At 44.6% G+C, this 12,154-nt stretch overlaps 1 protein-coding gene across 2 annotated transcripts in view; it reads right to left on the bottom strand.

Moving 5' to 3' along the window:
* LMAN1 (lectin, mannose binding 1) overlaps positions 1-11,727 on the bottom strand; it is a 33,508-nt gene extending 21,781 nt beyond the window's left edge. Inside the window, exons 1-6 of one of the 2 annotated variants that reach the window (XM_029922418.1) lie at positions 11,445-11,727; positions 7,620-7,774; positions 7,427-7,534; positions 6,164-6,225; positions 4,693-4,792; positions 416-539 (exon numbers count right to left, since the gene is read on the bottom strand). In XM_029922418.1, coding sequence (XP_029778278.1) covers positions 416-539; positions 4,693-4,792; positions 6,164-6,225; positions 7,427-7,534; positions 7,620-7,774; positions 11,445-11,682 — 787 coding nt within the window. In that variant the 5' untranslated portion in view covers positions 11,683-11,727. The remainder of the gene's footprint in view (positions 1-415; positions 540-4,692; positions 4,793-6,163; positions 6,226-7,426; positions 7,535-7,619; positions 7,775-11,444) is intronic. The other variant, XM_029922417.1, reaches the window with a different exon arrangement.
* Between the last annotated feature and the right edge of the window lie 427 nt (positions 11,728-12,154).

Genomic DNA, 12,154 nt, shown 5'->3' with positions numbered 1-12,154 from the left:
ACATCATTCATACCTGCTTCCCTCACGTAGCAGATATTAGTAATTTTACTTTATCTAAAATCATAGTTTAAAAATCAAATCGATTTCAGGCTGTTGAAGCTGAAAATAGGGACTTAGCAGATCATACTTCGTAATGCTGACCTAAATTACCAATCCTGGCTAGGATACCAGTCACGTCCACAAAGAGCAATTAATTTCAACTGGTAACCTCTATGCTTTTCTGCCAGGATTATGGAGATGGAGATATGCAGCCAGACCCAAGAAGCCAAGATACCGGAGGACGGCTGCGCGGCCCATGGGGAGGTCACAGCCAGTCTTAAAAGGTTGACAGTAAACAAGTCTATACGTCTCAACAACATACTGTTCCCAAGGAAACTCAATGGCAAACCTGTAACATTAAGACGGCAAGACTTACCTGCGAGCCCTCCGGTTGCAGCAGATACTCCAAAATGTCCTTGAGGAGGGATAACCATGTTTTCCACTTTGGCGCAAAATTCATAATCATTTTTATCTGGTGTGAAGCCATTATTGATCATTACCTAAACGGAGAGACTAGAGCTATAGCTTTTATAACAGGCCTTGTAAAGTGAATTTCAAAGAGTCAATTTACGACTAACTGATCTTTGTATTTGGTCTAGTAACCAACTTTCAAAAAGCTATCAGTTTTCGCTCTCTATTAAAAAAGGTAATCCCCCCAGTCCATTAACTAACTTTACTTATTTGGTATCATCATACAAGTTACTTCACTTTAAATATTTTAACCCTACTAGGTGCCAAAGGCTTAAAGAGAACTTTTTGATGACATTCCACGAAAATCTTTCGAAAACAGAAGACGTCGGAAACCACGACTACTTTCTTCAAATGGTTCGTACAGAAGAGGGATACGACTTATTCTGAGCCCCCAACGACAGCCAAAATGAACACGATGAATTTACACTTTTTACTACAGCTGGTTGAGGATTAAGTAGATTAACTTGGCAGGTCATGAGCTTCTCTTCATTAAACTGAGGTAGGGGGTGTGGCTGGACAGTGGTAAGTCAGCAGAGAGACAAGAGAAGTGTCAGAGCCCTATTAACAAAAAGGCAAGGCAGAAAATGAAAACACTAAAAGGATACCTAAGTTTCTATTTGGTAGGATGTATTTAAAAATTTTTTTTAGTGTTTTATTTATTTTTGAGAGAGAGAGGCAGCACGAGCAGGGGAGGGTCAGAGAGAGAGGGAGACACAGAATTTGAAGACAGCACAGAGCCCAATGGGGGGGCTCAAATCCACAAACTGCAGGATCATGACCCGAGCCGAAGTCAGACACTTAACCGACTGAGCCACCCAGGTGCCCCAGGACGTATTTTTTTTAAAGTTTATTTCTTTTTGAAAGAGAGAGAGAGAATGAATGCAAGTGGAGGAGGGGCAGAGAGAGAGAATCCCAAGGAGGCTCCACACTGTCAGCACAGAGCCCAACGTGGGGCTTGAACCCACAAAGAGTGAGATCATGACCTGAGCTGAAATCAAGAGTTGGATGCTTAACCAACTGAGTCACTCAGGTGTCCTTGTGCAGACCATATTTTGGAAGGAATAACCCAAAATGTCTTAAAAGAATTTTGGAACCTGAAGAAAGCAAAGCATCCAGGAGACACACAGATACTGATCTGATCCCAGTCAAGCAGACGGAGCCTTCACTCCCAACAAGCCTACGTTCCCTCTGATCAGTGTGCTCCCATTTCAGTTTCCACCATTTACACATAGGTCTCCTCTACAGTGTTTTAAACTGGAATCAAGAATCGCTAGTCTCTGAGAGATAAAAAACAAAAGGCGTTGGGGTGTCTGGGTGGCTCAGTTGGTTGAGCGTCTGACTTCAGCACTGGTCATGATCTCATGATCTCACAGTTTGCAGGTTCAAGCCCTGCGTCAGGCTCTGTGCTGACAGCTCAGAGCCTGGAGCCTGCTTCTGATTCTGTGTATCCTTTCTCTGTTCCTCCCCTGCTCATAATCTGTTTCTCTCTCTCAAAAAAATAAATAAATGTTAAAAAAAATTAAAAATAAAAAGGTGTTAAGTTCATCACATTCTTATTCTAATCCTAAAAACTTTCAACTGTTCAGTATTTTTTCCTTATACTACAATAAACTGAAAATCCATTAGGAATCTTCACTGTCTAGTACTATTTCTTTAAGAAAGAGAGAGAGAGAATAATATATTCATTGCACTATGAATCTGGAGGAACGTTAGGTCTGGGATATGCTTTATTCATGTACAGTTTCAACCCACTGGTAACTACTACACCAGCAGTATTCAGTTTTCAATTAGCAATAATCGCGCCTCATAAACCTCATTGGCTATGATGCTGCCACTGTGCAAACTGCACTGGTCGTATTTAAGAATCACCTGTGGTGACTATGTCCCTCCACTAATAGCATTTCTTGCTCCCCTTACTCTGTTTTCCCCTCTGAAATTCAAACAACTGGGACATAATAAATGTGTAAGTACCAATTCAATAAACATCTCGAGTTACTACAATGAGCACAATATTAGGGACTATAAAGAATATAGGCTATAAGGCCTGTACTCGACAAGCTTACAACCATGTTGATGAGAAAAAAAATATACGAACCACAGTAATTCAAGACCATGTATTCTAAAGGCGAAACATGCACTAGAGGAAAAAAACAGTTTTGGAGAGAAAGATCATTATCTCTCTGCTAAGGACGGAACAGGCATCTGACCTAGTGCATCCAAGAATGAGCACCAACCACTCTGCTGCATAGAGAGAAGCAGGGAGCGTATTACAGGGAGAGATAAGACTGAGCAAACATAAAGGCTAGAACCAGTCAATCGCTCACGTGTCTTGGCAAGCCTCTCTCGAAAATCTTGTTCACAGTACTGGCTCTATACATTCGCAGATGTTACGTGAAAAAGCAATTCTGAAGAACGTAGAGTTTAACGAAAGTTTATTTCAAGACTTCCTAAAGTCTTTAATGTGCTAATATGCGGTTGGGCCCAATCTCTTCTGAACGTGAACTCTCTGGGGAGGACATTTTGGAGGACGACTTGGGGCCCTGTCAGTGGGTCCGGTGCACTGTGGGGTGTGGGGTGTGGGTAGCCCCCCACCCCCACCCTAGGACAATCTGTGACCCACAGCGTGTGCCTGTCCTCCCTGTGGTAGGTGGCTGGGTTCTGTCACATGAAGGTGACCATGACTTACTGATGGCCCTAATGAAATTGAACCGGATGTGTGACAGTTATAGTGGAACTCGGGTCCAAGTCCATCATGACAGGCCAACACCTCATCTATTCTGAGATCTCTAAATTGGTTTGGAATTTAAGACCGAGCCAATACAAAGTTCTCTGAAGAACAGCCTGCGGAAGCCTAGCTCATGATTTACGAGAGGGCAAAATTTAAACAAGATTTTTGTTATTTACAAGTATTATATAACCAGGTATTGATAACACCTTTATCAAGCAGAGTTCACATGTTAGTAATCGTGGACCTGCTCCCTAGATACATCCACTTAAGTCTCACCCTGGACTCAGTGTGTCTACAGCTGAACTCTCCCATCCCCGTCTTCCACATCTCACTCAGACACAAACGCTTACTCGTACAACTGGCCGGAACCCCAGGTTCCAGCTCTGACTCCCCCCCACCCAGCACACTAGTATGCAGTCCTGCAGGCTCTCCCTCCTAATCGCGTCTCCTCTCTTCTTTCCCCTCCCCTGATTCAGACCACAGCTGGGGGCTGACAGCTAAGGGAGCACTCTGTTCAAATCACAGCTGTGTTACTGACTGGGTATGCCACTAAGTTACTTGACAGTGCCCACATTCCATCTCCCCGTGAATAAGATGGGGACCTCACCCCGTCGGGTGGAGCAAGTGAGAATAAGAACGAAACTGGAAGGAATAAGCGAGAAGCTACATGCGCAGTACCGAACGCAGGGAGCAGCGCTTTAGGAGCTGGACCCCCTTCCACAGACACCACTGTGAGAGCACAGCTGCCCCCCTTCCCCAGCTGCAGATCTGATCCTTTCGCTTTCCTGCTCGCAGCTGCCGGCAGGAGTAACGACCCGAGGCCGGCGAGGCCGGCTACCACCACCGTTTCAGCCCCGCTTCCCACGGCCTCCTCTATCCTCCAGCCGAATCCCGTGCCTCTCCCCAATCTTCCAAGAGTCCCCGTGCCTGTTTCCTCTGCCTGGCACATGCACCCCATTTAAGAAATTCCTACTTCCCTCCTCGGGTGCAGCTCAACTCTGAGAAACCGCTCCTGGCCCTCCCTGCTCCCACCTGGCAGTCTGGAAGATCCTATCCCCTTGATGACTTAAGGGTGTGCGTGTTGCGGCACGTTATCACATAGCGTCGTAATGTTACGTAAGCGTCTCCACTCCACAGGACTACACGCTCTTCGGAGAAAATGGCCTTTATCTTCCTCATATTTGCATCTTGCTGGCTGGCATATGTATACAATGTGCGGGACAGAGTAAGCAGGGTGTTCAAACATACACGGACCACCTGCAACCCGCTGGCAAGGCTGCACCACACGGCACCGCTCACGCCAAGCTTTGCTGCCACTTCCGCTCTCTCACGGTAATGCTGAGAATGTACACAATATCCAAACTTACATGCCTTTAACTTCTACCAAAGATTCGAAGTGAAACGTCATGTGAGAATATTGTCCACCTGATCATCTCTAGGCGCACGTTACTTACTGTCAGTGTTTTCTGGTAATATGTAATCTTGGCCCGGACAGGATAGGGTTTATTACGAAAGTCCCTCTGGCAACTTGCTAAAGCTTGGCTGGCTCCATCGCTACGGTGTGAAGAGAAGGAAAACAAACAAAAAACATAGCAGCTTCCCAGTATTTAAAAAAGTCACTATTCAAAATGATCACCGTCCAGAAAGATAAAGTAACATCAAGTTCTGACACAGTCCTGGGATATCTGAAGTTATTTATTCAGAGGATGCAGAGTTAAGGGGCAAGTTTTTTTCCTGGGATTCCTGTCAGAGCTACGGATGGGTAACGTCGGAAGCCAGCGTTACCAGGTGCTGACATCAAGAGGAAAGTCACCCCCTCTCACGTGAGACTAGGGCCATCATCCTTTACGGCACAAATACACGTGGAGCTTTTAAAACTGCAGATTCCTAGATTCTGCCCCCGCCCGCCAAGTGAACGGCAGCAGCCTCACAAGGAGTGGCCTTGGCATCCTCTACTTTAAATAGCTCCACAGAGGGTCATGATGAGCCAGGAGGGTTAGAAATCACCAAGGTAGATGGGCGCCTGGGTGGCTCAGTTGGTTAAACGTCCAACTTCAGTTCAGGTTATGATCTCACAGTTCATGGGTTTGAGCCCTACATAGGGCTCTGTGTTGACAGCTCAGAGTCTGGAGCCTGCTTCGGATTCTGTGTCTCCCTCTCTCTCTCTGCCCCTCCCCTGATCACACTGTCTCTGTCTCTCAAAAATCAAAAAAATTAAAAAAAAAATCTTAAAAAAAACAAAATAAACAAACTGAAATTAAAAAAAAAAAGGAGATCACTAAGGTAGGGAACAGTAAAAGAAGTGCAGATACGCAATTTTTCTTATCATTTACTGATTGACTCACAGGTCATTCCTCCCACAACAAACATGCAAAAATAAAAAATGTCCATACCTAATTCATACACAGTATAAATAACTAAACACTTACAAGTTTTGTAGCTTACTGAGAACCTTTAAATACAGCAGCACAAAGATGAACAAAGTGGCATTGGCCACCTTATGGCTTGGCCATTAGGCCGGTCAAGACTCTGAACTTTATTTTTGAAAGATAAAGAAACATGACGAATGGCATTACTGAGAACTAGGAACATTTTATAAACCTCTCAATGTATTACATAACCTAAGGTTGAATAAAACACCACATGTTTATATTTGAAATCTGAGGTGGTCCATAGAATGAACTTTAAAACAGGAGCAAATTAAAATAAGACCTATCCACCAAGTTACAAAGTATATCAAGAAAAAGAATAATCTTATTTTATCTGGAAAACGTTCAGTCTATGGCCATAGCACCTGAACACGCCCAATCTCTGAAGCTAAGCAGGGTCGGGCCTGATTAGTACTTGGATGGAAAATGTTCAGTGTATTTTCTAAGGTTTTCAAAAAGAAGCTGAAATCAAATACTATATAAAGCACACACTTACTTTTGATGGTCATAATGGATTTGTCCATTGTTGCCTATGATTACTATAGCAGGATTATTTTTCTAAAAATAAAAAGAAGGTATTTGTTTTAAAGTCCTTAGGTCAAAGAATTCTTGATCATTCTAGAAGTACTAGAAAGCCTCTTACATTTCTAAAATTCTAGGACTCAGAATATTGAAATAATGAATCGAAAAGATTTCTACTTATTTAGAAAAAACTGAGTAAACTCTTCTGATCATTCAGAAAAAGTCCTTTAACACCTCAGTGAAGACTGATGATGTGCCCTCTATGAATAAATCAACTACCACACAGACGGGAGGGGCCACTGCGAGCTTGGGACAAGTGTGGGACCCAGGGAGTTACTAACCAGAGGACTAACGCGCCTCAGTGTTCAGGAAGTTATTATTCAAGTTCTCCTTTAAAGCACTAATAATGACTGACAATCAGCCGAGAACCTAGACCGTGAATCTGAAGGAGGCTAACACACAAGTGAATGTTTCCAATTCACAAGTATAATTTTGTTCTTAACTGTTTCAGGCTCTCCTAAAGACAGCATCAGAAAAATTGATCAAAAAGTGACTAACATATGAAAAAAGTATTAATATGTGAGCTAGTCAGAGAAGGACAGATATCATGTTTTCACTCATAAGTCTAACAGGAGAAACTTAGCAGAGGACCATGGGGGAGGGGAAGGGGAAAAAAAATAGTTGGGCAGACGGAGGGAGGCAAACCATGAGAGACTCTTGAATACTGAGACCAAACTGAGGGCTGATGGGAGAGGGGGTGATGGGCATGGAGGAGGGCACTTGTGGGGATGAGCACTGGGTGTTATATAGAAACCAACTTGATAATAAACTATAAAGGAAAAACAATATGTGAGCTAGTAGTAGTAATGCACATGGACATTTTCATGGAAACAAACTGTAACAGTATCAGTTTCACTGTCTATATCTAAACATCTAAACGATACATGCTTATGCATCCACATTACTGAGCACATTCAGGGGGTCGGGGAGGAAGGTCACTGCAGAGTTCTCAGAGTCAGAGCTCCATTATGACCTCTAGTTGGTATACAACAAATCACGAACTCATAGCTTTAAATTTCTAGACTCCTGGCTCCATAAAAACTAATCATCATAATTTAAAAATATGTTTGGAGATTTCTCTACTACTAACCTGACCAAAGTGCTAAACAGACTGACTTCTCACAGCCTGACTTTGTTTGTACATTCAAGCAGCTAATAGTCCTGACAACAAGTATACCTTTCCATCGTTGTCAAAAGAATCGAAAAATATTCCAACGCCATTCCACATATCAGCTGATCCAAACACAGGACCCTCCAAGCCTTGATTTTCTGTGTACCAAACTGCCTGTAAATACAAACAACAGGGGGCATTTCGAGGCGAGTGGCATGTGCATTGATACACATTTTCTAAGTTAAGGAAATTCTCATACCAGGCCATCAGCTCCAATGCGACCCCTTCCAGTCACACGAAATGTCACCTCAACTTCCCAGTTTTCAAAGGCTGCTTTTGTCTTTGTCCACACTGATCCTCTTTGGCTTTTTAAAGATGGTGCTATTCGAATTTGATCTGAACTTGGAATAGCATCTAAAACAAAAATCGAGGAAGAAAAGCTTTAAGTTACAATTAGGTAGAACTCAATGAACCATCACCGAACTGTTCCATATAGCTATCGAGATCTCATTTTGACTCAGCAAACCTGCACAGAAGTTTTGTTAGGAAAAAAGTACACGTTGATAGTTTCAACTTTAAAATTTTAGAGGCTTCTCACAGTTCCCCTGCCATCTTCTGAACAGTGAAATACTTCTGCAAAGAAAAAAATAAAAATAAAAAACTAAAGCTGCAACCATACACTAAAAATTCAAGAGGCAGGAGGGAAGAAATTATAGTAGCAAACCTACTATTTGATTCCCATAATAGTCTTTTTCAAGTACCTCAAAAACTTGCATATTATCTTTTTTAGGGGCAAAGTATTTTACCCGTTTACAAATGTTAGGAAGCTCAAACGGTGTGAAAGGAACATACCACTAGGAATCAAGAGACTTATTCCTAGTCTCAGTTCAGCTGTGTGACTTTGAGCAAATAATTCTCTTACTGTCTTGGGTTCACCATATGTTCACCTGTAAAATGAAGGGGCTGGGCTCAATCACTTCCAGAAACACCCCAAAAGCCATATGCAAAATTCTGTGCATATATACATTCTTCTAGGGAGAGGGTCAACTGATTTTCAAGGCAGTGAACAATTTTTTAGCCTCAGCAGATTCTCACAGAGAAGTGGGATCCCCAAAAAGGTGGTCTGCATCTCCAAGCTAGGCTCGAGTCCAGCCACCACTTACTGTTTGACTGTAGGAAAGTTACTCCATTTCTCTAACAGCCTCATAGGCATAGAAGTATTTCAATAAATGTTAGCTAGTCCTGCTGTAGAACTAGACATTAATGCACCTACTGGGCCTAAGTTTGAACAATTTTAACACACTCTCTCAGATATTCACCAGTTCTGACATCCACACTTGGAAATAACTGTATTACATCTTTACAGTTTGGAGAAACGGACAAGAAGACCAGTCGAGATACTTTAGTAAGATCAGTCGCTGTCACCATGACTTTCAAATGCTTAACGGGTAGGGCAGACATCACGGAAAGAGTGCTGGGCATCAGAACACCTGATATGGGTTCTGTTCGACTGACACTAGCTGTGTAACCTTTCTGTAGGGCAGTTTTTTCATCTATGAAGGAGCTAACACCTGCCTTGCTTACAAACGGTCAACTCAGAGAAGCGCCTGGGTGGCTCAGTCAGTTAAGTGTCTGGCTTCAGCTCAGGTCATGATCTCACGGTTCATGGGTTCGAGCCCTGCATCAGGCTCTGTGCTGACAGCTCAGAGCCTGGAGCCTGCTTCAGATTCTGTATCCCCCTCTCTCTCTGACCCTCCCCTGCTTGCGCTGTCTCTCTCTCTCAAAAATAAATAAAAAACATTAAAAAAAAAAAAAACGATCAACTCAGAGAATGAAGGGAAAGAGCTCTGAGAGCTACAAAGGGTTACAAATTGTTCTGACCATTTTTGTGCCCTTATGAACCCAGGACATGTACTAACAGTACAAAAGGACATTAGAGTTAAAAAAAAAAAAAAAAAAAAAGAAACACTATTGATTTGGTCTTCATTTGGGGATGAATGTAATGGGCCATGTTTAAACTAAATCTTAAATTTCTCTATTTGAAAAAACTGCTTTAAATAATGGCTCTCCAGGTAAAATGAAAAGGGGGAAAAATGATCAATGGAGTTAAGAAGACAGTGAGACCGTGAAAATTATAGTGATCATGAAAGCAAAGAGTATTCACAGCAGGGACTCCCTGATTCAGTGTGTAGAAAAAAATCACGACTGAAACACGAATCCCTTTATTTCAAATTCAAGTCTAGTCATCAACTTAAATCACCTAGGTACTCTGACATTTTTACAGCAGACAAGTTTGGTTGGGGATAGACTCTGTAGAGAAAGTAAAGGGAACTAATTTGAGTAGTTGATTAACATTCCTTATTGGCTGAAGGATGCAGTGGTAAGCGTGAAAGACAGAACAAGCAGGCCAGGGAGAGATGAGAAGCGATGAAGTGGAAACATATTCATCACCACTACCGAAAACTTTATCATCGGTCCACAACGAAAACAAAAACTCCAAAAACCTGTGTTTGGTGCACCTGCATCAACTCTATGTATTGAAAACAATACTAGGGGCGCCTGGGTGGCTCAGTCGGTTAAGCGTCTGGCTTTGGCTCAGGTCATGATCTCACAGTTCGTGGGTTCGAGCTCCGCATCGGGCTCTGTGCTGACAGCTAGCTCAGAGCCTGGAGCCTGCTTCAGATTCTGTGTCTCCCTCTCTCTCTCTGACCCTCCCCTGAATGCACTGTCTCTCTCTCTCTCAAAAATAAATAAAAGCACTAAAAAAAATTAAAAAAAAATAAAAACAATATTACCTCGAGCACAAAAGCCCAGCAACATACCCTTGACGAGTGGCCACACAGTAAACACCTGCACTCTACTTCAAATACTTCATGACTTGGCCATCAAGTCAAATTGAAATTGTATACCTTTGAATTATACATTCATTTCAGTGAAATGGTTCTTACTAAACATGTTTCCAATTCAGTGATCACTCTCTAGAAATGGGAGGTTTTATTTCAAAGCACTGGACAATCTAAAACGGTGCATACCAACCTTATATAAATAATTGTTTAATGACACATAAAGATGGAACTCAATGCCAGACTGCTCACCCATATCAAGGCATCTGCCCCTTGGTTCAAAGGGTACATCTATCTGATGGTCAGTGGACAGAGCTCACAGCATGCCAAGTGTTAGGGCTAGTTCCTTAGTCAGCAGTGACACATCAGCACTAGTAGGTACAGATACGTTTTCTTTCACATGTAAAAGTGTAAGCAAGGCTCTCTTACCTACTGACAGTGACAAACACCCAGCGGCAATAAAACTTGGAGCACAGATTACTTTCCATTTTCAAAAAAGCTAAAAATAACTTTTAAAAGGCTGTATCTGTGTTATTCTCCAGTGTCAAGTGCATAAACAATCCATACCAAAACACACATATCCCTTTTACCAAAGGGACGAGGGTGACTCTTGCTACATAATCCGAGAGAAAAGATCAAAGACCACGCCAAGTCACTATGAGGCAAGTTCAAGGTGTTCCACTAACATAACAACGTCCTCAGGCATTAAAAAAAGACTTAAAACCTACTTTAAAACGAATACACGCCCTCTCCGGAGGCGTCAGTGGGTACTGGGTACAACCTGGAGCATTAACCCTTGCTGGCACCGAAGAAAAGACAGCGGGGAGGCCCAGGAGAAGCGGGAAAGGAGGGAGGGAAGCTGCCTGAGCGGGTCTCAGGTTGGGACGCCCGGGGGTGGGGCCGCAGGGCGCTCCCGGCGAGACGTGGCACGGTGAAACGTGATGCTCAGAAGCGAGTCTGAGTGCCCGCAAGTGTAGGAAAGTAACAAAACACCTCTACACCCAACGGAAAGAACGGACGACGTCAAAGAAAAGAGGACAGGAGGCCGAGGGGTGGCCGAATAGGGTTGGGGGGAGAGTTAGGGGGCAGGCGAAGAGAACCCCGCGGACCAGAGCCGACCTGCAGGAGGGGCTGCTGAGAAGGGTCCGCCGCGCCAGCGGAGTGCAGCGGGGACTGGGTGACGAGAAGGAGACGCAAGGCGAGGAGGGGACCCCGGCCCCCCGCCCTCTTTCCCGGCTTACTCCCCGCGTGGGCCCAGAAGGGCACTGTCCCGTCGCTCTGCACCAGGTGCGGCCCCTTGAAGCTGTATTTGTACTCGAAACGGCGGTGTGGCAGTGCGGCTGCGGTGCCCGCAGCACCAGCGGCCGCGGGGTCGCCTCCCGTGCCGTCGCCCTCAGCGAAACGACTAAGCGACAGCAGCAGGGCGCAGAAAAGAGGCCGAACTCTGGCCTGGGGACCCCAGTGCCTGGATCCCGCCATCTTGGATTCTGGGAAGCGGAGGCCGGCGGGAGGAGGAGGGGCGCGGGAGCTGCGGACAGCCAACAGGGCGCTCGCTGATTGGCGGAGCCCGAGGGACCCTGAGGGCAAGGGTGAGCCCCGCCCCCGACCTCCGCTAGCCAGGCGGCAGCCAGACTCCGGGCATCTGTGGGCGTGGCCCCGCGGGAGGGGCGGGGTCTGGGGGGCGGTGCTGTCTACGCGTCCCTAGTCTTCTCCCGGGCGGGAAAGTGTCTCCAACGTTCCCTTTCCTGGCGACGCGGAATGTTGGGGGAGCACAGCCCACGCTTCTCTGCAAGAAGCTTTCTCCTGCCTTGTAACACAGGTTAGAGATGGAACTCGCGAGCCCTAACACCTCTTGTCCTCCTTGCCTACAATAGACCGTTCCAGTATTAGAAAAAAGTCGGGTTGTTTTTTTTTTTTTGATGTGATACCAGTTGTTCAGTAGCTGGTTTTC

The sequence above is a fragment of the Suricata suricatta genome, chromosome 14 (genome assembly GCF_006229205.1).
Source record: "Suricata suricatta isolate VVHF042 chromosome 14, meerkat_22Aug2017_6uvM2_HiC, whole genome shotgun sequence".
Classification (NCBI taxonomy): domain Eukaryota; kingdom Metazoa; phylum Chordata; class Mammalia; order Carnivora; family Herpestidae; genus Suricata; species Suricata suricatta.
Note: the sequence above shows the minus strand (reverse complement) of the source record. Positions and strands in the feature narration are given on the sequence as shown.